The sequence below is a fragment of the Taudactylus pleione genome, unplaced genomic scaffold, assembly GCF_031769625.1.
Source record: "Taudactylus pleione unplaced genomic scaffold, aTauple2 ptg000495l, whole genome shotgun sequence".
Classification (NCBI taxonomy): domain Eukaryota; kingdom Metazoa; phylum Chordata; class Amphibia; order Anura; family Myobatrachidae; genus Taudactylus; species Taudactylus pleione.
Window position 1 is genome coordinate 1212408 of NW_028284897.1, and position 27775 is coordinate 1240182.

General features: G+C 45.2%; 2 protein-coding genes across 2 annotated transcripts in view; one reads left to right on the forward strand and one right to left on the reverse strand.

Moving 5' to 3' along the window:
• LOC148502503 (uncharacterized) overlaps positions 1 to 23153 on the forward strand; it is an 84367-nt gene extending 61214 nt beyond the window's left edge. Inside the window, exon 8 of the mRNA XM_088449786.1 lies at positions 21984 to 23153. Within this exon, the coding sequence (XP_088305912.1) occupies positions 21984 to 22556 (573 nt within the window). The 3' untranslated portion in view covers positions 22557 to 23153. The remainder of the gene's footprint in view (positions 1 to 21983) is intronic.
• The window catches only part of LOC148502504 (uncharacterized), a 71962-nt gene that overhangs the window by 3353 nt on the left and 40834 nt on the right, over positions 1 to 27775 (reverse strand). The window lies entirely within an intron of this gene.

Here is a 27775-nt window from a genome sequence, read left to right on the forward strand (position 1 = left end):
AGAACGGGGGAGGCAGCAGGACAGGGTAGGGGAATGCTGCAGGGCACAGAGCGGGGGAGGCAGCAGGACAGGGTAGGGGAATGCTGCAGGGCACAGAGCATGGGAGGCAGCAGGACAGGGTAGGGGAATGGTGCATGGCACAGAGCGGGGAAGGCAGCAGGACAGGGTAGGGGAATGATGCAGGGCACAGAGCGGGGGAGGCAGTAGGACAGGGTAGGGGAATGGTGCAGGGCACAGAGCGGGGGAGGCAGCAGGACAGGGCAGGGGAATGGTGCAGAGCACAGAGTGGGGGAGGCAGCACGACAGGGTAGGGGAATAGTACAGAGCAGGGGAGGCAGCAGGACAGGGTAGGGGAATGGTGCAGGACACAGAGCGGGGGAGGCAGCAGGACAGAGTACGGGAATGGCACAGAGCGGGGGAGGCATCAGGACAGAGTAGGGGAATGGCACAGAGCGGGGGAGGCAGTAGGACAGGGTAGGGGAATGACGCAGGGCACAGAGCATGGGAGGCAGCAGGACAGGGTAGGGGAATGGTGCAGGGCACAGAGCGGGGGAGGCAGAAGGACAGGGTAGAGGAATGGTGCAGGGCACAGAGCGGGGGAGGCAGCAGGACAGGGTATGGGAATGGTGCAGGGCACAGACTGGCAACAGTAGAGTGATGAAGACAGCAGAAGGGCAGAGCAGGATACAGAGACTGGTCAGCAGATAAAGTGCAACAGTACAGAGCATCCAAGCATCAAGACTGGAGGGAGCCATTGAGCAATGACGGGTGTGTGGTTATAGCTCTGTGTGTGTGTGTGAGAAGGTGGAGTTTGTGTGACGTGTGTTGTGATGTGTAGTATACTGTAAACCAGTCAGTCACATAATATTACTCAAGGAAGATAATGGCTATTATCACATGTAGTAGTGCTGGAAGAGGATCATGGGTAATGTCACATAGGGTCTCATTACCTTAACCAGTGATTTAATCATTATAGTGACATCCCTTGTACTGATGTATGAGATACACCAGAGAGTGTAGGGAGGAGACTGGTCAGATCTCTGGGCTGGTAACACACAGTGACATGATGTGAGGGGGAGAGCAGGAGTATAATAGGGGCTGATGGCTCCTGATGTATGAGATACACCAGAGAGTGTGGGGAGGAGACTGGTCAGATCTCTGGGCTGGTAACACACAGTGACATGATGTGAGGGGGAGAGCAGGAGTATAATAGGGGCTGATGGCTCCTGATGTATGAGATACACCAGAGAGTGTGGGGAGGAGACTGGTCAGATCTCTGGGCTGGTAACATACAATGACATGATGTGAGGGGAGAGCAGGAGTGTAATAGGGGCTCATTTAACATACTAGTACATTTTGTATTGGGGAAGGAAATCCACTCAAAACTAGTAGAACATACAAATACCACACATATAATACACTGGTTAAAATCTAACTGAACACTCATTGTGCACAGAGAGAATATATGTCTCTTTCTGTAATAAGTGTTTATTACTCACCTGTACCGATATCTGTAGGGATTTCCTCCTCCTTACACTGCTGATCACCCCTCACATACGTCTCTTCTTCTCCCTCTATATCTTCTGCCTTCATATCAGTCACATGCGTCTCTTCTTCTCCCTCTATATCTGCTGCCTTTATATCAGTCACATACGTCTCTTCTTCTCCCTCTATATCTTCTGCCTTTATATCAGTCACATACGTCTCTTCTTCTCTCTCTATATCTTCTGCCTTTATATCAGTCACATACGTCTCTTCTTCTCCCTCTATATCTTCTGCCTTTATATCAGTCACGTACGTCTCTTCTTCTCCCTCTGCCTTTATATCAGTCACATACGGCTCTTCTCCCTCTATATCTGCCGCCTTCATATCAGTCACATACGTCTCTTCTTCTCCCTCTATATCTTCCGCCTTCATATCAGTCACATACGTCTCTTCTTCTCCCTCTGCCTTTATATCAGTCACATACGTCTCTTCTTCGCCCTCTGTATCTTCTACCATAATATCATTCAGATCTTCACTCTAAATAACCCACAAAATAAAATTGTATTAGATGCACACAGGTGATATAATGAAATATTGGATTTTTGTACTTGCATTATTAATCCTTCTCTCTCAGTCCTCTTAAGGACACTGGATACTATGAGGTACAGAGTGTGGTGACAGGAGAAAGGTCACTTTATATTACCCAGAAACCCTCATACTCTTGCTGGTGTCTCTGCTCCGCACTCTCTGCCCCAGAGTATCCACTGTCTCCAAACTAGATTTCAGAGAAAACAGCAAATTATGTACCTGAAAATTAATTTTATTTAATGTTCTCCATGGTAGCTCTTACAGTGGGTTAAATTCCTTTTAACTTAGCGAGTTACAAGTTTATAAAAACACATCCAATAGGATGGTATATAATACGTCTCCTCCTCTTTCCAGCATTGCGGAAGTTCATCAGTGGATGTGCAAGATGTCTGAAAGACCTAGTGCCCTTGTATCCTCATCCTTTGACACTGTAAAGCTGGGGCAGACCTAGCAGTTGCAGCTAGGTGATTACTAGTGCTATCCAGACTATGTTTGCACACGATGCTAGGTGATACAGTATACTTGTGTGTGACTACCCTCTTCTGCTCTTCCTGCTGATACAGTGTACAGATTCCAGCTGGTGTGTAACTACCTGTAACTACCTTCTGCTGTTCCTGCTGATACAGGGCCTGGTTCAACTTGAATCGCAAAATTGCAAACGAATGCACCCGATCAATTGTGTTCTGCTCATGCATCGCAGTGCGCGTGCATGAACACTTCACTGCGATCGGGAAAGTGATCGCAGTGAGTGCGCAGACCCACCGCATAAGGATTGAAAGGAAGTGCCATTTGAAGGTGGTGATCGGCGAAACGCAGGCATGCCATTGCGTTAGAACGCCGCTGCAGGGGCATGCATAAATTAGCCAATGCGATGGCTTTGCGCAGCCTGAGCTTTAGATGCATGCAGGAAGTTAAGCAATTTCAGAGTATGGTACAGTGTACAGATCCCAGCTGGTGTGCGACTACCCGCTTCTGCTCCTCCTGCTGATACAGTGTACAGATCCCAGCTGGTGTGCGACTACCCGCTTCTGCTCCTCCTGCTGATACAGCGTACAGATCCCAGCTGGTGTGTGACTACCCGCTTCTGCTCTTCCTGCTGATACAGTGTACAGATCCCAGCTGGTGTGCGACTACCCGCTTCAGCTCCTCCTGCTGATACAGTGTACAGATCCCAGCTGGTGTGTGACTACTCGCTTCTGCTCTTCCTGCTGATACAGTGTACAGATCCCAGCTGGTGTGCGACTACCCGCTTCAGCTCCTCCTGCTGATACAGTGTACAGATCCCAGCTGGTGTGTGACTACCCGCTTCTGCTCTTCCTGCTGATACAGTGTACAGATCCCAGCTGGTGTGTGACTACCCGCTTCTGCTCTTCCTGCTGATACAGTGTACAGATCCCAGCTGGTGTGTGACTACCCGCTTCAGCTCCTCCTGCTGATACAGTGTACAGATCCCAGCTGGTGTGTGACTACCCGCTTCTGCTCTTCCTGCTGATACAGTGTACAGATCCCAGCTGGTGTGTGACTACCCGCTTCTGCTCTTCCTGCGGATAGTGTACAGATCCCAGCTGGTGTGTGACTACCCGCTTCTGCTCTTCCTGCGGATACAGTGCACAGATCCCAGCTGGTGTGTGACTACCCGCTTCTGCTCCTCCTGCTGATACAGTGTACAGATCCCAGCTGGTGTGTGACTACCCGCTTCTGCTCTTCCTGCTGATACAGTGTACAGATCCCAGCTGGTGTGTGACTACCCGCTTCTGCTCTTCCTATGGATACAGTGTACAGATCCCAGCTGGTGTGTGACTACCTGCTTGTGCTCTTCCGGCTGATACAGTGTACAGATCCCATCATCACGTCCTTGTATAGACCCCTGTGTTCCTCTTTATACTCCCCCTCCTGCATGGAGACATCCTGACACCTTATAGGAACTTGACACACACAATGATACAGTCATCACCCAGACACATCCCCTGGTGTTACTGTATAATGTCCCATTCCCAGCAGTCACCTCTCCGGTCATCACCCAGACACATCCCCTGGTGTTACTGTATAATGTCCCATTCCCATCAGTCACCTCTCCGGTCATCACCCAGACACATCCCCTGGTGTTACTGTATAATGTCCCATTCCCAGCAGTCACCTCTCCAGTCAGCAGCTGAATGATCTTGTTGGCGAGTTCCTGGATCTTCTGGTCATTGTCTCTCTCATGTATCAGTGAGCGAGGTGGAGGCACCATGATGGAGGCATAGCTGGGGGGTGTCTCACACTCACCAGATGTCTTATTGACCAATGTGTATTCCTGTGTTTTGAGGGAGACATCAATAGAAAGATACAGTCAGGTGCATAAATATTGGGACATTGACAGAATTTTCATATTTTGGCCTCTATTCACCACCACAATGGCTTTGAAATGAAACAAACAAGATGTGCTTTAACTGCAGACTTTCAGATTTAATTTCAGGGTAATTACATCCAAATCAGGTGAACGGTGTAGGAATTACAACGGTTTCTATATGTGCCTCACACTTTTTAAGGGGCCAAAAGTAATGGGACTATCAACTCAAAAGCTATTTCATGGACAGGTGTGGGCTATTCCCTCGTTATTTCATTATCAATTAAGCAGGTAAAAGGTCTGGAGTTGATTCTAGGTGTGACTGTATATTAAACTTATCATAGGTCCTTTAAGAACGGAGGGACTAATACTATTATTTGAAAGCATCTACATACTGCTTGGTTACAGCTGTGCTGACGAGAAGACTGAGGCACTGACACTATACCTGAGAAAGGCTATTGATATAAGTGATATCCCTGTGATACTCCCAGATCCACTCACCTCCCCAGTCATGTCCCTGTATTATTACTATAGATATAAGTGATGTCACTGTGACACTCCCAGATCCTCTCACCTCCCCAGTCATGTCCCTGTATTATTACTATAGATATAAGTGATGTCACTGTGACACTCCCAGATCCTCTCACCTCCCCAGTCATGTCCCTGTATTATTACTATAGATATAAGTGATGTCACTGACACTCCCAGACCCTCTCACCTCCCCAGTCATGTCCCTGTATTATTACTATAGATATAAGTGATGTCACTGTGACACTCCCAGATCCTCTCACCTCCCCAGTCATGTCCCTGTATTATTACTATAGATATAAGTGATGTCACTGTGACACTCCCAGATCCTCTCACCTCCCCAGTCATGTCCCTGTATTATTACTATAGATATAAGTGATGTCACTGTGACACTCCCAGATCCTCTCACCTCCCCAGTCATGTCCCTGTATTATTACTATAGATATAAGTGATGTCACTGACACTCCCAGACCCTCTCACCTCCCCAGTCATGTCCCTGTATTATTACTATAGATATAAGTGATGTCACTGTGACACTCCCAGATCCTCTCACCTCCCCAGTCATGTCCCTGTATTATTACTATAGATATAAGTGATGTCACTGTGACCCTCCCAGACCCTCTCACCTCCCCAGTCATGTCCCTGTATTATTACTATAGATATAAGTGATATCACTGTGATACTCCCAGACCCTCTCACCTCCCCAGTCATATCCCTGTATTATTACTATAGATATAAGTGATGTCACTGTGACACTCCCAGATCCTCTCACCTCCCCAGTCATATCCCTGTATTATTACTATAGATATAAGTGATGTCACTATGACACTCCCAGATCCTCTCACCTCCCCAGTCATATCCCTGTATTATTACTATAGATATAAGTGATGTCACTGTGACACTCCCAGATCCTCTCACCTCCCCAGTCATATCCCTGTATTATTACTATAGATATAAGTGATGTCACTGTGACCCTCCCAGACCCTCTCACCTCCCCAGTCATGTCCCTGTATTATTACTATAGATATAAGTGATGTCACTGTGACCCTCCCAGACCCTCTCACCTCCCCAGTCATGTCCCTGTATTATTACTATAGATATAAGTGATATCACTGTGATACTCCCAGACCCTCTCACCTCCCCAGTCAGCAGGTAGATGATATCCAGGGTGAGATTTAGTATCCTCTCAGTCATGTGACTCCTGTCCTTGTTCATCCTCCGTGATTTAAACAGGACACGTCTCACCCTCAAATGACTTCTAGTAAAGACTCTGATTCCTCACGTGTCTAAAAGTAAATATAATAATTATAATAAATATCAAAGTACATGTAACATATTCAAACATGACATACTGAGTAACTATTAAGCCCTAATCTTCCACGAATCCATATCACACACCTGTTACACAGTGATAACTATACACACAAGTCTCACACCTGATACACACTGATCACTATACACAGGTCACACACCTGATACACACTGATCACTATACACAGGTCACACACCTGATAACCAGTGATTACTACACACAGTATAAAATACACAAGTACACAACACCATATGACAAGATATTTCCCCAGGCCAGATCCCTCACAGCCCACCCACCTTTTCCTCCTCATTCCACCCTCAGGTCATTCTCCCCAGTAACCTGGGATAAAGTCTCTGCCCCCATCACCTTACCCTACTTCTCTGCTCCCCCTCCCCTAGTATATGCCCTCCGATAGTGCACCACATCTCCCAGTCCAGCCTCTCTCCCCCACTACTGCCCTATTCCTCTGTCTCCTAATATCTGGGCGACTTGGGTGCAATCACCCATCTTATTTTCTCTGCTCCCACATCTGCTATAATTACTGAGTGTCAGCAGTGTTGTACAGTCTGTGACTCCGCAGCTGTAGTGGGAGCATAAGTCCCAGCATGCCCTGTCATGCTGGAATCCACAGTTAGCCTACCACTGTAGAATGTACGTTAAATGTGTGACAATCCTGCCGGCCATGTTTGTGTAGCACAGGGGAGAGGCTGAAGCATGATAAAGCAGGATAATCACTTACACACTGAAGATCTAACAGTGTTTCCCATCTCTGATCCCTAATATAATAGAGTATTTTTTCCATATCTCCTTGCTAAATTACTGCCTGACACATTCTAAACGATCCACAGGTGGTGATAATCTCTCACTGGGGATTCTGCGAGGAAACCTGGAAAACATGCACGGTCATGGTTCCCTCAGGACTGATGCTGGAAAGTGCTGGGAGCAGTGGGAGCTCTAAACAGGTCGTGATAATTAGAGGAATGAAAAGAAAGCTAAGAAATCCTCAGACAGGTGAGGAGTCAGCAGGGCCTATTACAGAGGACGTCTGTGCATCATATACATCACCCGGTGTACACTATGGTGTCTCTCTGTGTATTCTGTCACTTCCACACTAATAACCACCTACTGAGGGTACTGACCACCAGCTACAGCTGCTACGTTCTGTATGGGGGTCTGAGTGCACCGGTCACCTCCCTATCTCTATAGTCTGTTACCCACCGAGCAGTGACTGCTCCAGCTGTATTATATGTAACACCAGGGTCTGCTGCACCTGTATTATATGTAACACCAAGGTCTGCTCTACCTGTATTATATGTAACACTAATAATCACCTACTAAGGGTACTGACCGCCACCTACAGCTGATACGTTCTGTATGGGGGTCTGAGTGCACCGGACACCTCTCTTTCTCTATAGTCTGTTACCCACCGAGCAGTGACTGCTCCAGCTGTATTATATGTAACACCAGGGTCTGCTCCACCTGTATTATATGTAACACTAATAACCACCTACTGAGGGTACTGACCGCCAGCTACAGCTGCTACGTTCTGCATGGGGGGGTCTGAGTGCACCGGACACCTCCCTTTCTCTATAGTCTGTTACCGACCGAGCAGTGACTGCTCCAGCTGTATTATATGTAACACCAGGGTCTGCTCCACCTGTATTATATGTAACACCAGGGCCTGCTCAACCTGTATTATATGTAACACTAATAACCACCTACTGAGGGTACTGACCGCCAGCTACAGCTGATACGTTCTGTATGGGGGTCTGAGTGCACCGGACACCTCTCTTTCTCTATAGTCTGTTACCCACCGAGCAGTGACTGCTCCAGCTGTATTATATGTAACACCAGGGTCTGCTCCACCTGTATTATATGTAACACTAATAACCACCTACTGAGGGTACTGACCGCCAGCTACAGCTGCTACGTTCTGCATGGGGGGGTCTGAGTGCACCGGACACCTCCCTTTCTCTATAGTCTGTTACCGACCGAGCAGTGACTGCTCCAGCTGTATTATATGTAACACCAGGGTCTGCTCCAGCTGTATTATATGTAACACCAGGGTCTGCTCCAGCTGTATTATATGTAACACCAGGGTCTACTCCAGCTGTACTATATGTAACACCAGGGTCTGCTCCACCTGTATTATATGTAACACTAATAACCACCTACTGAGGGTACTGACCGCCAGCTACAGCTGCTACGTTCTGCATGGGGGTCTGAGTGCATCGGACACCTCCCTATCTCTATAGTCTGTTACCGACCGAGCAGTGACTGCTCCAGCTGTATTATATGTAACACCAGGGTCTGCTCCAGCTGTATTATATGTAACACCAGGGTCTGCTCCAACTGTATTATATGTAACACCAGGGTCTGCTCCACCTGTATTATATGTAACACCAGGGTCTGCTCCACCTGTATTATATGTAACACTAATAACCACCTACTGAGGGTAATGACCGCCAGCTACAGCTGCTACGTTCTGTATGGGGGGGTCTGAGTGCACCGGACACCTCCCTTTCTCTATAGTCTGTTACCCACCGAGCAGTGACTGCTCCAGCTGTATTATATGTAACACCAGGGTCTGCTGCACCTGTATTATATGTAACACCAAGGTCTGCTCTACCTGTATTATATGTAACACTAATAATCACCTACTAAGGGTACTGACCGCCACCTACAGCTGATACGTTCTGTATGGGGGTCTGAGTGCACCGGACACCTCTCTTTCTCTATAGTCTGTTACCCACCGAGCAGTGACTGCTCCAGCTGTATTATATGTAACACCAGGGTCTGCTCCACCTGTATTATATGTAACACTAATAACCACCTACTGAGGGTACTGACCGCCAGCTACAGCTGCTACGTTCTGCATGGGGGGGTCTGAGTGCACCGGACACCTCCCTTTCTCTATAGTCTGTTACCGACCGAGCAGTGACTGCTCCAGCTGTATTATATGTAACACCAGGGTCTGCTCCACCTGTATTATATGTAACACCAGGGCCTGCTCAACCTGTATTATATGTAACACTAATAACCACCTACTGAGGGTACTGACCGCCAGCTACAGCTGATACGTTCTGTATGGGGGTCTGAGTGCACCGGACACCTCTCTTTCTCTATAGTCTGTTACCCACCGAGCAGTGACTGCTCCAGCTGTATTATATGTAACACCAGGGTCTGCTCCACCTGTATTATATGTAACACTAATAACCACCTACTGAGGGTACTGACCGCCAGCTACAGCTGCTACGTTCTGCATGGGGGGGTCTGAGTGCACCGGACACCTCCCTTTCTCTATAGTCTGTTACCGACCGAGCAGTGACTGCTCCAGCTGTATTATATGTAACACCAGGGTCTGCTCCAGCTGTATTATATGTAACACCAGGGTCTGCTCCAGCTGTATTATATGTAACACCAGGGTCTACTCCAGCTGTACTATATGTAACACCAGGGTCTGCTCCACCTGTATTATATGTAACACTAATAACCACCTACTGAGGGTACTGACCGCCAGCTACAGCTGCTACGTTCTGCATGGGGGTCTGAGTGCATCGGACACCTCCCTATCTCTATAGTCTGTTACCGACCGAGCAGTGACTGCTCCAGCTGTATTATATGTAACACCAGGGTCTGCTCCAGCTGTATTATATGTAACACCAGGGTCTGCTCCAACTGTATTATATGTAACACCAGGGTCTGCTCCACCTGTATTATATGTAACACCAGGGTCTGCTCCACCTGTATTATATGTAACACTAATAACCACCTACTGAGGGTAATGACCGCCAGCTACAGCTGCTACGTTCTGTATGGGGGGGTCTGAGTGCACCGGACACCTCCCTTTCTCTATAGTCTGTTACCGACCGAGCAGTGACTGCTCCAGCTGTATTATATGTAACACCAGGGTCTGCTGCACCTGTATTATATGTAACACCAAGGTCTGCTCTACCTGTATTATATGTAACACTAATAATCACCTACTAAGGGTACTGACCGCCACCTACAGCTGATACGTTCTGTATGGGGGTCTGAGTGCACCGGACACCTCTCTTTCTCTATAGTCTGTTACCCACCGAGCAGTGACTGCTCCAGCTGTATTATATGTAACACCAGGGTCTGCTCCACCTGTATTATATGTAACACTAATAACCACCTACTGAGGGTACTGACCGCCAGCTACAGCTGCTACGTTCTGCATGGGGGGGGTCTGAGTGCACCGGACACCTCCCTTTCTCTATAGTCTGTTACCGACCGAGCAGTGACTGCTCCAGCTGTATTATATGTAACACCAGGGTCTGCTCCACCTGTATTATATGTAACACCAGGGCCTGCTCAACCTGTATTATATGTAACACTAATAACCACCTACTGAGGGTACTGACCGCCAGCTACAGCTGATACGTTCTGTATGGGGGTCTGAGTGCACCGGACACCTCTCTTTCTCTATAGTCTGTTACCCACCGAGCAGTGACTGCTCCAGCTGTATTATATGTAACACCAGGGTCTGCTCCACCTGTATTATATGTAACACTAATAACCACCTACTGAGGGTACTGACCGCCAGCTACAGCTGCTACGTTCTGCATGGGGGGGTCTGAGTGCACCGGACACCTCCCTTTCTCTATAGTCTGTTACCGACCGAGCAGTGACTGCTCCAGCTGTATTATATGTAACACCAGGGTCTGCTCCAGCTGTATTATATGTAACACCAGGGTCTGCTCCAGCTGTATTATATGTAACACCAGGGTCTACTCCAGCTGTACTATATGTAACACCAGGGTCTGCTCCACCTGTATTATATGTAACACTAATAACCACCTACTGAGGGTACTGACCACCAGCTACAGCTGCTACGTTCTGTATGGGGGGTCTAAGTGCACCGGACACCTCCCTTTCTCTATAGTCTGTTACCCACCGAGCAGTGACTGCTCCAGCTGTATTATATATAACACCAGCGTCTGCTCCACCTGTATTTGATAAGTAATAAAATGGTCTGCTCCACCTGTAGTATATGAAACACTGGAAGCTGATCCACCTGTATGATGGTAATGCAGCACATAGGTCTGCTCCAGTTGTACCTACCCTCCAACATGACCCCTTCCATCCGGTACAAAATGCTCTGCTCCTGGTCGTCCTTCTTAACTGATGATTGCAGACACCTGTGTTGAACTATTTAATAGATGAGACGGGTGTTTCACCACAGGAGTCTGCAATCATCAATTAAGAAGGACGTCCAGGAGCAGAGCATTTGGTACCGGATGGAAGAAGTCATGTTGGAAGGTCTGTTTGTATTATATGTAGCACTGGAGTCTGCTCCACCTGTAATATATGTTACACTGAAATCTAACCTACCTGTATAATGTTAATGCAGCGCCAAAGCTGTATTATAATAACAACAGTCTGCAGTGCAGCACCTGTCATATATAACATTGGAGTCTGCTCCCCCTATATAACACAAATAAACACCATTACCTGCTGCCAGACACAACAATGGCCGCTCTCTGCCTCCTCCTCCTACTGACACTGTATCCAGTAACGTAAGATGCCGTTCTAGAAGAAACGCCCCTCTAGATAGCCACGCCCCTCTCATCTCCGTGTAGCTATGGCTCCTCTCTACTCCGCCCCTCTTATCATAGCTACCGTCCTCCACTCCGCTCCACTCCTTCCCCTCAGTGCTGTGATTGGCAGCAGCGAGTAGCCAATCACACGGCACAAGGTAGGAAGGACGTCCTGTAACTAAGCAGCCACCTCCACCTGCCGCTCTCAGCTTCATCACTAGAGTAACAGATGTATAGTATAATGGTGTCCTCACGTAAGGTGACCGGCGGCCATATTCTTATAGTCTCCCAGTCACAGAGCAGAGGGGGCGGGGCCACAGGGGCTTTAGCTGCCATTTTGTCATAGACATTCCTGACATAGACATTCCATTCCAGGTAACGTGTCCTGTATATATTATATTATTATTATATAGGGGGGAGAGGACCGTCAAGTGATATATGAGGGGGAATAACACAGCTCCCAGCACACACTGATATGTGGTATTATTATTATATAGGGGGGAGGGGACTGTACAGTGATATATGAAGGGGAATAACACAGCTCCCAGCACACACTGATATGTGGTATTATTATTATTATATAGGGGAGAGAGGGGACCGTACAGTGATATATGAGGGGGAATAACACAGCTTCCAGCGCACACTGATATGTGTATTATTATTATATAGGGGAGAGGGGACTGTACAGTGATATATGAGGGGGAATAACACAGCTCCCAGCACACACTGATATGTGGTATTATTATTATATAGGGGGGAGGGGACCGTACAGTGATATATGAGGGGGAATAACACAGCTCCCAGCACACACTGATATGTGGTATTATTATTATATAGGGGAGAGGGGTCTGTACAGTGATATATGAGGGGGCATAACACAGCTCCCAGCACACACTGATATGTGGTACTATTATTATATAGGGGAGAGGAGACTGTACAGTGAGGGGGGAATAGTGAGGGGGAATAATACAGCTCCCAAATCACACTATGTGGTATTATTATTATATAGGGGGGAGGGGACTGTACAGTGATATATGAGGCGGAATAACACAGCTCCTTGCACACACTATGTGGTATTATTATTATATAGGGGAGAGGGGTCTGTACAGTGATGTATGAGGTGGAATAACACAGCTCCCAGCACACACTATGTGTATTATTATTATTATATAGGGGAGAGGGGACTGTACAGTGATATATGAGGGGGAATAACACAGCTCCCAGCACACACTGATATGTTGTATTATTATTATATAGGGGAGAGGAGACCGTAGTGATGTATGAAGGGGAATAACACAGCTCCCAACACACACTATGTGGTATTATTATATAGGGGGGAGGGGACTGTACAGTGATATATGAGGGGGAATAACAGCTCACAGCACACACTGATATGTGGTATTATTATTATATAGGGGAGAGGTGACTGTACAGTGATATATGAGGGGGAATAACACAGCTCCCAGCACGCACTGATATGTGGTATTATTATAAAGGGGAGAGGGGTCTGTACAGTGATTTTTGAGGAGGAATATCACAGTTCCCAGCACACACTTATATGTGGTATTATTATTATATAGGGGAGGGGACTGTACAGTGATATATGAGGGGGAATAACACAGCTCCCAGCACACACTGATATGTGGTATTATTATTATATAGGGGAGGGGACTGTACAGTGATATATGAGGGGGAATAGCACAGCTTCCAGCACACACTGATATGTGGTATTATTATTATATAGGGGGAGAGGGGACTGTACAGTGATATATGAGGGGGAATGACACAGCTCCCAGCATATACTGATATGTGGTATTATTATTATATAGGGGGGAGTGGACTGTACAGTGATATATGAGGGGGAATGACACAGCTCCCAGCACACACTGATATGTGGTATTATTATATAGGGTTGTTTAGGACAGAACAAGAAAGGAATCAGTATGACATACCGACACTTGGGTCCCAGGCAGTCAGAATCCCGGCGCCTGGGTCCCGAAAGGGTTAACATACCGTACCCTATACCTAACTCTCCCCCTAGTGCCTAACCCCTAAACCTAATCATGCCCCCCCCCATATTTATTGGGGACAAATTTCATATCAGCGGTACTGGATGGTAATTATATGTGCAATGGGACACCAGTGACATATATCAGTCTGAACTTGTTGCTCTTATTTTCATTAGCACATTGGATACACCTGACGGAACTTGAATAGTTGTTATTGATACAGGATACGTATTTAGCTACACTATATTCATTGTTGCAGAATCCTGATAATACAGTGTCCTAGCTGATAGATTTTTTTCTTGCACATTTTTCACAAGGATCTAAATCCATATCGCTATCCATTTACTTGAGATTGTTGCGGCTATATGTGCAATGTGTGATATGTTTATTAGGTCGTAGGTCTATTGACCAGTTTAAGTCATTTATGACATTGTTCTTATGTATTGTTGGATAAAACCTTCAAACAGATTTTTATTTATTATTTTTATTGCCGTTCTAAATGTGTATATTTTTTATGTGTATACAATAAACCTATATTGGGTAAATTAAACAAGCCTCCTCGTCTATAATACAGAGCACAACCTTTCACCATATGTATTTTTGTACCAGCGCAATCATTTTTGTTTCTCTATAATTCTTTTTGAGATCAATGATCTTTGGGTTTACTAGACCCTAATATTAACTGCAGCAGGTACAGATTTCAAAAGTAAGTTTGTATCTCACAACAGCGCCAGATTTTAGTAGCTTACTACTTATATTGAGTATAGATTAGTGCTACTGTGAAACTCACATGGTGTCTAGTAGTGGAGGAAACGTTTCATTGAAATCTATGGGATTCAGGGCCTGATCCAGCACAGATCCCTGATGCTATCACGCACGCATCCGCTCACACAGTTCAGCTGCAAAAACATCGGTAACATTGAGAAACATCGGAGCCTCATGCAGCATTACGGCAGGTCAGACCTTACTCACACATTGCTAATCTTCCGGCACGCTATGAGACCTCAGACTGCGTATGCTGTTGCAATAGTTAATTTATGCACGCCCCTGCAATGACATTCAAACGCACTGGCACGCCTGCATTTGGCGGACCCCCACCATTACCACCCACAAACGATACTTCCTATCAATCACCGAGCCATGGGTCTGCATGGACACTGTGATCGCTTTCCCGATTGCAGTGACCAGTTTGCACGCTGCATGCGCAGAGCTCAAACATCGTGTGACTGCGTGCAAATTTGCTTCTGCGTTCCTTGCTGAATCAGGCCCTCAGTGCAATATTTATATGATCAATCCAGTGAAATCTTCACATTGTATTTGTGATTATATGCAATGCTGGTTCCGGCTGTGGAATTACAATCCAGGGAAAACAATCAATGACCAGCAGGGGGCGTGGTGAGAGACAGGAATAAATAGTCTGTGAGGCTGGTGCAGGTGGTTAAACAGGGGAGTGATATTAACTCCTGCATGTGAGGAGACAATGTCAGAATACACCAGCAGCACCTCTGGTGGCACAGAGGTACTGCAGGCCAGATACAAAATAAAGGACAGAGGGCCTGATTCAGAGCCGGACGCTCTGACCAGAGCGCTCGCTCTGAGTCAGGGCCCTCCTACCTAAAATTGGAGCAGCCTCCTGGCCGCTCACATAGCTGTGGGTAACCACCCACAGCATATGCGAGCGGCCAAAAAGATGGTCGCCATGGTCAAGACCATGGCGACCATCGGGCTTGCGACAAGACCCTGCGGTAGGGTCTCGCTGCTGCAAGCCCAGGAGTGCTTTTGGCTCTATCAGAGCCAAAAGCACTCCCACTGACATCACTAGTGATGTCAGTGGGGCCAGACCCAGACGGTAGGCGTTCCCATGGGAACGCCTCCGTCTGGGCAGCTCACTCACCATCGACAGCATGACCCCTTTGGTGCGAGACCCATAACGACGGCTTGGCCGTCGCTATGCGGGTCTCGCGCATGCGCACGACGGAGCTTCCTCCGTCGTGCGCACTAGGGCACCATCGACCCGCTTGCGAGCGCTCGCGAGCGGGTCTAAATCAGGCCCAGTTTCCTAACACCGATGTAACTTATTTCTAGTGGTACAAAGAGCATTTGATATATGTCTTGGAAGAATAAAACCCCCAGCCAGGACCATTGGTGTAATCTTATGCAGTACAGCGTTGTGCGACAGCCCCTGAGTCTTATAGAGCTGGGTCACAGAAACCTCTCCCAGACACTGACCATGGCTCTATGGCTGGGGGGAAAGGGGAAACTTACTGGTCACTCAGTATTACATGTCTGACTGTTACATGTGTTCTCTGTGTTGTGTATTATATTTATTCTATTTATTTCTAGACAGTACTGCTGTGAGGAACCAGAGTCTTTATTACACATCACACAATTCTGTATTTTCTCTGATTCACTGAGGATGGACAAGGACAGTAGTAACAGGACTGAGAGGATCTTACATCTCACCCTGGAGATCATCTACGTGCTGACTGGGGAGGTGAGAGGGTCTGGGAGTGTGACATCACTTATATCTATAGTAATAATACAGGGACATGACTGGGGAGGTGAGGGGATCTGGGAGTGTGACATCACTTATATCTATAGTAATAATACAGGGACATGACTGGGAAAGTGAGAGGATCTGGGAGTGTCACAGTGACATCACATATCTATAGTAATAATACATGGACATGACTGGGAAAGTGAGAGGATCTGGGAGTGTCACAGTGACATCACTATAGTAATAATACAGGGACATGACTGGGTAGGTGAGGGGATCTGGGACTGTAATGCAAAGTTACCACCTGAATAAACACCTACATTTAGGTGGAGTTTAATTGACATTTTCATTGATGTCTCCTCATTACACAGGATTACACAGTAGTGAAGAAGACATCCGGTGACTGTGAGACACCCAGGAGCCATCCCCCTGTGTCAGGAGGACTAAGCAGGACCCAGAGCCCCATCTCAGTGCCTCCACCTCACTCACTGATACAAGGGAGACAGAATGACCAGAAGATCCTGGAACTTAGCAACAAGATAATTCAGCCGCTGACTGGAGAGGTGACTGTTGGGAATGGGACATTATACAGTAACACCAGGGGATGTGTCAGGGTGATGACTGCTGGGAATGGGACATTATACAGTAACACCAGGGGATGTGTCTGGGTGATGACTGGAGAGGTAACTGCTGGGAATGGGACATTATACAGTAACACCAGGGGATGTGTCTGGGTGATGACTGGGGAGGTGACTGCTGGAATGGGACATAATACAGTAACACCAGGGGATGTGTCTGGGTGATGACTGGAGAGGTGACTGTTGGGAATGGGACATTATACAGTAACACCAGGGGATGTGTCAGGGTGATGACTGCTGGGAATGGGACATTATACAGTAACACCAGGGGATGTGTCTGGGTGATGACTGGAGAGGTAACTGCTGGGAATGGGACATTATACAGTAACACCAGGGGATGTGTCTGGGTGATGACTGGGGAGGTGACTGCTGGAATGGGACATAATACAGTAACACCAGGGGATGTGTCTGGGTGATGACTGGAGAGGTGACTGCTGGGAATGGGATATTATACAGTAACACCAGGGATGTGCCTGGGTGATGACTGTATCATTGTGTGTGTCAGATTCCTATAAGGTGTCAGGATGTCACTGTCTATGTCTCCATGCAGGAGGAGGAATATATAGAGGAAAACAATGGTCTGTACAAGGACGTGATGATGGAGAAGAACCAGCCCCTCACATCACTGGGTAAGAGGAGAATGTCATTTATTTTACAGGGGAGAGCAGGTATGGGGACCATACACATCATCTGATAATCACATATATACAATGTACTCAGTCATTGCGTGTCTCCTACAGATGGACCCAGAAATACCCCAGAGAGATGTCCCTGTCCTCTTTATTTCCAGTATTATACAGAGAAGAATCACAGGAGTCCACAGGAGCATCAGGTAGCTGAGATTTAGTGTCTCACCAATATACTGTCACTAGAGCAGCTGTGTGTGTTTTATACACTCACATTATACTGTATAATCTCAAATAATGATATCAGACTTTATGCATTTTTTTTTCTCTGATTTAATTAGGGTGAAGATCTGATTAATATTAAGATAAATTATATAAAAGGAGAAGAAGAGACATTTGTGACTGATAAGGCAAAAGCTATAGAGGGAGAAGCAGAGACTTATGTGACTGATATGAAGGTAGAATATATAGAGGGAGAAGAAGAGAGGTATGTGACTGATATTAAGGCAGATGATACAGAGGGAGAAGAAGAGACGCATTTGACTGATATAAACGGAGAAGATATAGAGGAAGAAGAGACATATGTGATTGATATGAAGGCAGAAGATACAGAGGGAGAAGAAGAGACGCATGTGACTGATATAAACGGAGAAGATATAGAGGAAGAAGAAGAGACATATGTGATTGATATAAACGGAGAAGATATAGAGGAAGAAGAAGAGACATATGTGACTGATACGAAGGAGGGAGAAAAAGAGATGTATGTGACTGATATGAAGGAAGAAGACAAAGGGGGGGAAGAAGAGACGTATATGATGGGTGATCAGCAGTTTACGGAGGAGGAAATACCTCCTCCGTATGTCAGCACAAGTGAGTAATGAACACTTATTACCTAAAATAGTCACATACTGTATTGTCCTTGCTCAGTCACTGCTACATTCTTTTTGGTCAGTACAAACTAATGAGTGAAATGTATCTGCCCAGTGTGGAGTTAGGAGCCATCAGTTCCTATTATACTTTTACTCTCCCCCCTCATTTCATGTTACTGTGTGTTACCAGCCCAGAGATCTGACCAGTCTCCTCCCCACAGTCTCTGGTGTGTCTCATACATCAGAAGCCATCAGCCCGTATTTTACTCCTGCTCTCCCCTCACATCATGTCACTGTGTGGTACTAGCCCAGAGATCTGACCAGTCTCCTCCCCACACTCTCTGGTGTATCTCATACATCAGGAAACATCAGCCAATATTATACTCCTGCTCTCCCCCTCACATCATGTCACTGTGTGTTACCAGCCCAGAGATCTGACCAGTCTCCTCCCCACACTGTCTGGTGTATCTCATACATCAGGAGCCATCAGCTATTAGACTCCTGCTCTCCCTCTCATATCATGTCACTGTGTGTCACCAGCCTAAACATGCTGTATAGTGCACATCACAACACACGTCACATGAACTCCACCTTCTCACACCCACACAGAGCTAATGACACCTGTCATTGCACAATGGCTCCCTCCAGACTCCGTGCTTGGATGAACTGTTGTGCTTTATCTGCTGACTTGTCTCTGTATCCTGCTCTGCCTTCTGCTTTCTTCCTGTTTGTTGTTGCCTGTCTGTGCCCTGCACCATTCCCCTACCCTGTCCTGCTGCCTCCCCTGCTCTGTGCCATCATTCTGTGTTGCTCTGTCCTATCGCTCTCCTTCCCTCTCAGCGGTTATATACAGTGACTCATTGCCCTAATATAGTAACATGGCTCTGGTGGGAATACTCTCCCTGAGGATGACCAGAGGACCATATAGAGGCTGCTTTTGCTACATATATATCCACCTGGGGAACTTTGTGTAGTGTGGACGCAGTTGTTGGCAATTACCCCTCAAGTTTCCCATGTGTATGTGTGAGGGAGGTCTGGATGGGTATTGTGGTTCACCAACGTCACTGGCTAATGAGGCTTCCTGCTCTGTGATGATGGCTAGGGAACGTTACCCGGCAAAGTCTGCAGTTGGGGGGAGATATACATTGGTGATGTGCCATCTGCCTGTCCCTGGGGCTGGGTCTATGACATTAATTTATCTGTTCATTTGTAGTCTTATTTGTAGATTGTACATTTGTAAATGTAATAATGTGGTCATAGTTTGTACCCGCAAATTAAACAATGAAACAACTTCATTCATAATAGTTACACGGTGGTGTAGTGTTTAGCATTGCTGTCTTTTCACACTAAAGTCATGAGTTCAATTCAAAGCTATGGTGCTCTGTGTAGTTTGCATGTGTTTCCTCCAACCCTCCAAAAATCATACTAGTATGTTGATTGGCTTCTAATACAAGTTAACCCTTGTGTGTTTATGTGTCCCTGTGGTAGGGAATATAGATTGTAAGCTCCACTGGGGCATGGAGTGATGTGAATGACTAAATATTGTTTGTAAAGCTCTTCTCAGAATGTCTGTGCTATATAAAGTGCGTCTCAGTATGTCTGTGCTATATAAAGAGCCTCTCAGTATGTCTGTGCTACATAAAGTGCGTCTCAGTATGTCTGTGCTGTATAACGTGCTTCTCAGTGTGTCTGTGCTATATAAAGAGCCTCTCAGTATGTCTGTGCTATATAAAGTGCGTCTCAGTATGTCTGTGCTATATAAAGAGCTTCTCAGTATGTCCATGCTATATAAAGTGCTTCTCAGTATGTCCGTGCTATAAAAAGTGCTTCTCAGTGTGTCTGTGCTATATAAAGTGCTTCTCATTATGTCTGTGCTATATAAAGTGTGTCTCAGTATGTCTGTGCTATATAAAGTGCTTCTCATTATGTCTGTGCTATATAAAGTGCTTCTCAGTATGTCTGTGCTATATAAAGTGCTTCTCAGTATATCCGTGCTATATAAAGTGCTTCTCAGTATGTCCGTGCTATATAAAGTGCTTCTCAGTATGTCCGTGCTATATAAAGTGCTTCTCAGTATGTCTGTGCTGTATAAAGTGCTTCTCAGTATGTCTGTGCTATATAAAGAGCTTCTCAGTATGTCTGTGCTATATAAAGAGCTTCTCAGTATGTCTGTGCTATATAAAGTGCTTCTCAGTAGGTATGTGCTATATAAAGTGCTTCTCAGTATGTCTGTGCTATATAAAGTGCTTCTCAGTGTGTCTGTGCTATATAAAGTGCTTCTCAGTGTGTCTGTGCTATATAAAGTGCTTCTCAGTGTGTCAGTGCTATATAAAATGCTTCTCAGTATGTCTGTGCTATATAAAGTGCTTCTCAGTGTGTCTGTGCTATATAAAGTGCTTCTCAGTATGTCTGTGCTATATAACGTGCTTCTCAGTATGTCTGTGCTATATAACGTGCTTCTCAGTATGTCTGTGCTATATAAAGTTCTTCTCAGTATGTCTGTGCTATATAAAGTTCTTCTCAGTATGTCTGTGCTATATAAAGAGCTTCTCAGTATGTCTGTGCTGTATAACGTGCTTCTCAGTGTGTCTGTGCTATTTAAAGAGCCTCTCAGTATGTCTGTGCTATATAAAGAGCCTCTCAGTATGTCTGTGCTATATAAAGTGCGTCTCAGTGTGTCTGTGCTATATAAAGAGCTTCTCAGTATGTCTGTGCTATATAAAGTGCTTCTCAGTATGTCTGTGCTGTATAAAGTGCTTCTCAGTATGTCTGTGCTGTATAAAGTGCTTCTCAGTATGTCTGTGCTATATAAAGTGCTTCTCAGTGTGTCTGTGCTATATAAAGTGCTTCTCAGAGTGTCTGTGCTATATAATCTGCTTCTCAGTGTGTCTGTGCTATATAAAGTGCTTCTCATTATGTCTGTGCTATATAAAGTGCTTCTCAGTATGTCTGTGCTATATAACATGCTTCTCAGTATGTCTGTGCTATATAAAGTTCTTCTCAGTATGTCTGTGCTATATAAAGTGCTTCTCAGTGTGTCTGTGCTATATAAAGTGCTTCTCAGTATGTCTGTGCTATATAAAGTGCTTCTCAGTGTGTCTGTGCTATATAAAGTGCTTCTCATTATGTCTGTGCTATATAAAGTGCTTCTCAGTATGTCTGTGCTATATAACATGCTTCTCAGTATGTCTGTGCTACATAAAGTGCTTCTCAGTATGTCTGTGCTATATAAAGAGCTGTGAGTAATAATAATATAGTTATTGTATTTCCAGCAGATGGACGCACAAGCAGGAATGACTTGGAGGGAAATCCCGTCTTGTCTACAGATATTAAAATGGAAGATAACATCACACAGGAATCTCTAGGAGATAATCCCGTTACACTAAATTTACATCCAGTACCTCCCAGTGCAGCTATATCATCTGATCCCTCTAATTGTTACCAATGTTCTCCTGATAACCCAATTGTTACACATAGTGCAGCTTATACACCTATTAAAATATTTCCCTGTTCTGTGTGTGGGAAATGTTTTACACAGAAATCAGCTCTTGTTATACATCAGAGAAGTCACACAGGTGAGAAACCATTTCCATGCTCTGAGTGTGGGAAATGTTTTACTAACAAATCACATCTTGTTACACATTGGAAATGTCACACAGGAGAGAAACCATTTCCATGTTCTGTGTGTGGGAAATATTTTACACGAAAATCATCTCTTGTTACACATCAGAGAAGTCACACAGGTGTGAAGCCATTTCCATGTTCTGAGTGTGGGAAATGTTTTACACAGAAATCAGATCTTGTTTCGCATCAGAGACGTCACACAGGTGAGAAACCATTTTCATGCTCTGAGTGTGGGAAATGTTTTACAATGAAATCAGAACTTTTTAGACATCAGAGAAGACACACAGGTGAGAAACCATTTACATGCTCTGAGTGTGGGAAATGTTTTACATGGAAATCACAACTTGTTATACATGAGAGAAGTCACACAGGTGAGAAGCCATTTCCATGCTCTGAGTGTGGGAAATGTTTTATACAGAAATCACAACTTGTTAGACATCAGAGAAGTCACACAGGTGAGAGGTCATTTCCAGAGTGTGGGAAATAATTTACACGGAAATCACAACTTGTTAGACACAGGTGAGAGGCCATGTCAAGAGTGTGGGAAATATAGTACATGGAAATCAGATCTTGTTACACATAGGAGATATCACACAGGTGAGAAACTATTTCTATGCTCTGAGTGTGGAAAACGTTTTACACATAAATCAAACCTTGTTTGACATCAGCTGTGACACAGGAGAAAAGTATTTCTATGAGCTTATACAAAACAGGGCGGTAGCAACACTCCAATCACACAGTATATTAACATTTGAAGTTATTCCTCTGCAGATAATTGGGATGTGTGTCATTAATATAAAAAGAGGAGGGTGTACAGCATTAGGGAAATTTAAACTACAAATTATTATTGGGCTTAATAAAGATGCATTAAAATGTACAATATTTACTATGAACACTCCCAGAGGTGATGACAGACTTCGCCATCTGTACCCTCAGGTGGTGATCTGGATAGACCAGAACAACTTCACCTGCTTCTACCGACCACCTAGATATATGTTATAATCCTCTGCATGACTTCACTCATCTGATTTTCAACCTTTTGTTTATCCATGTGCGTGTGTGTATATATGTACCCTTCAGCTAGTGTGTGTGTGTGTATATATATATATATATATATATATATAATACATGGACTGAAGTCCGGCACTCCCTGTGTTCAATTCAATCACTTCAAACGCTGCGGTGCACTCCTAGGATGTTAACATCCAAATATAGAAAAGCAAAAGAAGGTGGCACTATATATAGAAAAGCAAAAGAAGGTGGCACTATATATATATATAGAAAAGCAAAAGAAGGTGGCACTATATATATATATAGAAAAGCAAAAGAAGGTGGCACTCTGCAGTCTTTCCAATAGCATGAAAAAGGTTAAATCTTTATTCCGACGTTTCGAGGGACAGCCCCTCGTTTTCAGGGATACATACACAATGAAAGGCTGTAGCACAGCCATATATATACAAACATAGACATATGTCTATGTTTGTATATATACGGCTGTGCTATAGCCTTTCTTTTGCTTTTATATATATATATATATATATATATGTATATATAAAAGTTTTATTATGTGATGTCATCCAAATCCATCCAGTGGCATACTGAGAACAGGCTCTCTGAGTCAATGTTCTACCCAGCGTACACCAACGGGAGGCCCGACTGGGGCCCTAACCCCCTAGTATGTCTTCTGGGATCCAAAGTTACCATTCTGTGAAGTTTTCATCCAAATTATGTGATGTCATCCAAATCCATCCAGTGGAAGGTCCAGAACAGGCTCCCTTGGTTAAAGTTGTGCCCGACGCACTCAGCTGTCACCAGGACCCTAATTTAGAGAATTTAGAGGTTGGGGTATGGAGATTAGAATCTCCCCTCTTTCAGCCCCTGCTTCCATCGCACCTTCTGCACCGTTCACACCCACACTTCTCCCTGCCTGCTTCCCTCTATCACCCCCCTGCCCTTCTCACTAACTGATTCCCTCTCACACCCTACACCACTAACTGCCTGTTTACCTCTCTCATCCCCTGCCGCTCTCTCTAACAGATTCCCTCTCACACCCTCCCCTTTCTCTGTTTTACTCTGACCTCACTATGCTGAAACAAAACCTGGAGCATTGTGTCCCGGCTGCTGTGCAGTTTAAAGTCAGGACCGGCCGTCAGCCAATCCTGGCTCGTGGACCGGCTCAGGCTGCCAATCAAAAGAAGGAGGCTTTTTAAATACAGTGCCGACAGTAAGCCAATAAGAAGCTGCCACTTGGCAGCTTCTCATTGGCTGGCAGTCTGCAAGACGCCTTTGGCCGGTTGGCCAGTGCTTTCTTTAAATTGCATTGCAGCTGGAACCCGATGCTCCCAGCTCTGTACCAGCACCACCACCAATTGAGATGTGTCCCCAGCGGGACACATCTCCAGACAATGCCACTGCTGTTCCAGGGCTGGGATCCCATACTCCATCCCAGGGCCGGTACATTCTCTACTGTGGCAAATAGGAAGTGGCGGAATGTCATGCCACCCCACTTCCACCACTGTGTGTGTATATATTGTGATAGGATCACTGGTAAAGTGTTCAGTGGTAGATACATTTGTCCTAGGTTTTTGACCTGTGTTCTAAAAGTCTGCAGTGAAGCAGATTTGAGTGTCGGCTTTTTGAAAAACCGGTTTGGGTCATGGGGGTGTGGATGTGAGGAGAGGGAGGGCTCCATCCACAGGCCACTCCAGTTTTTGGCCTGTTAGTAGGCTCATTACGGTCTGCACCTGGAACTGGCTGATATAGGCTGTGTGAGATTGTAAGCTAGTGTCTCATACCTGGGAGAGCAAGCAGACTGGCTGGCTCAGAGACACTTGGTGAAAAATACCTGTAAGTTTTGTGCATACCCTTGTGTTGATGGTGGAGGCAGTAGGCCCCACTATTTCATTAGAGAGGGAACCTCTTGTCTAGTTAGCGCCCAGACGGGCTAGCGTTTACTTTTATGCTTTGTTTTTCCTTTTACGTTGCACAATAAAGACGTGCCAACCAGCTAGTACGAGACCCCAGACTGGTGTACTATTTTTCCGGCTGCTGTGTGTGTGAAGAGGGAGTCCATCTACCCCAGGAGAGGGACCCCTAATCCGGTCGTATTACAATATATATATATATATACTGTATCTATAAAATTGTATGGCTTGCAAAAGTATTTGGCCATGGAAAATAATTGATAATAAAAGACAAAATGTAGTGAAATTATGAAAATATTCATAATAATGTTTCACGTGATATTATAGCTAAACATTAACATTTATTATATCTAATTATATAAATTGTATAACAAATTTCAGATTAAATTTGACTTTCATTAATGTGTCCTCCTTTGGTGCGTTTCACTGCTTCACATGATTTGGGCATTCGAGACACCAACTTTTCTAAAGTTTGCTAAGTTCTGCCTTTCCAAGCCTCGTTCAGGCATTCCCATAAGTTTTCAGTATTTTTTGGAGCCATTCCACTAACTTTCATATCTAATTCATCCCAGAGTTTCTTAATTGAGATCAGGTGACGTAGGAGGCAGGGATTGAGATCAGGTGACTGAGGAGACAAGGATTGAGATCAGGTGACTGAGGAAGCAAGAATTGAGATCAGGTGACTGAGGAGACAAGGATTGAGATCAGGTGACTAAGGAAGCAAGAATTGAGATCAGGTGACGTAGGAGGCAGGGATTGAGAATAGGTGACTGAGGAGACAAGGATTGAGATCAGGTGACTGAGGAGACAAGGATTGAGATCAGGTGACTAAGGAAGCAAGAATTGAGATCAGGTGACTGAGGAGGCAGGGATTGAGATCAGGTGATTTAGGTAGCAGGAATTAAGATCATGTGACTGAGGAAAGGATTGAGATCATGTGACTGAGGAGGAAAGGATTGAGATCAGGTGACTGAGGAGGCAGGGATTGAGATCAGGTGACTGAGGAGGAAAGGATTGAGATCAGGTGACTGAGGAGGAAAGGATTGAGATCAGGTGACTGAGGAGGAAAGGATTGAGATCAGGTGACTGAGGAGGAAAGGATTGAGATCATGTGACTGAGGAGGAAAGGATTGAGATCAGGTGACTGAGGAGGCAATGACATAATTTGTAGAACTTTCTGCTTTACTTTTTAAACAACAGATACACAGTTTAGATGTGTTCTTAGTGTTATTATGTTGTTGCATGATGAACCCCTTTGCAATATTTCGAGTTCCACTCGGTACAGCGTGATGTACTAAAATACTGTGGTATTGTTTCTTAACCATAGTTGTTATTTTCATTAAATCTCTGATCTTTCCTCCACAAAAACTACCCCAAATCTCGACATGACCACCACCCTGTTTATCTGTATGACTTATACAATTATCTAACACACGTTCTCTGACCAGTCTTCAAACCTACTGACGTCTTCTGGTTCTGAAAGGCTCAAATTTGGACTTGTCTGTCCAAAATACTTTTTTCCACTGATTCAGTGTCCAATACCGCGGTTTTACTTTATTTTCAGGCCTCAACAACTGTTTTCTGCAAACTATGTGACCATTTAGACCTATATTATGCTGGCGTCTTTTAACTGTATCAACTGATACTGGAGCTTGTCTAATTTTATTGCGTTCTTTGATTTCAGCTGCTGGGAATATTGAGTTTCGCTTACTCATTACAATAATTATTTCTTCGGGGTCCACAGGGATACCATGGGGAATATTATGGTTGGAAGAGCAGGCACCAAATACTGTAGTTAAAGCTTTAGCTCCCAAAATACTCCGGTTCCTCCTCCATATATACCCCGTCAGTTTGTTGTTTGGTGCGGCAGGATTCAGACGCACCTTTGTAACAGGAGGACTGCTTAGAGGTAGGCGCTCCCCTGGCAGCTCCTCCCCCGACCCATACGCAGTCCCTATGAGGATTTCATGTGTCTGGGTTGCTTCATCTACCGTCCACGTGTATGAGACGCTCATGGTCCATGCATTGCACCCAGTAGCTGTGGTCTCATGAAGGTCTGGGTCAGTCTCCCTTTATACCTCTCCCTTGGTTAAGGTTTACAGTGCTCTATGTCCTACAATTCCTTTGCATTGCTGTAGTGCAGTGATTCCCAACCTCGGTCCTCAAGGCACACTAACAGTCCTGGTATTAGTGATATCCATGTTTCAGCACAGGTGGTTAAATTAAAATAACTGAGGTACTAATTGTCACCTGTGCTCAAGTAGGCTATCCTTAAAACATGGACTTAGTGTGCCTTGAAGACCGTGGTTCGGAACCCCTGCTGTAGTGGATTTAGAGCCAATTGTAATTATATTACATGTGCATTGTAAGTGACTGTTTGCTGCTGACTGATACTTTTTTATTATTTCTATCTGTCAATTATAACTTATTTCTTTCTGTAGTACTTCACATTAATTGAGATTTTGTGAAGACTGTCCCATAACTTTGCAATTTTGCATTTACTTTGACTATGTCAAAAGATAAGGCAGAGGGGGAGCCACCTATGCTGGTTTCTGTAAGAGTGTTCTGGTGTAAGATTGTTCTTCCTTCTCTTTCCTTCTCCTGCCTTTAGGCTTGTTAACTAAACTGAAGACCTATGGCTAGGGGTGGGGTATATATGGAGGAGGACCCAGGGCATTCTGGGAGCTAAAGCTTTAGCCGTTTGGTGCCTTATCTTCCAACCATAATATACCCCATGGTATCCCTGTGGACCCTATGGACCTCAATGAAAAGGAGTTATCTA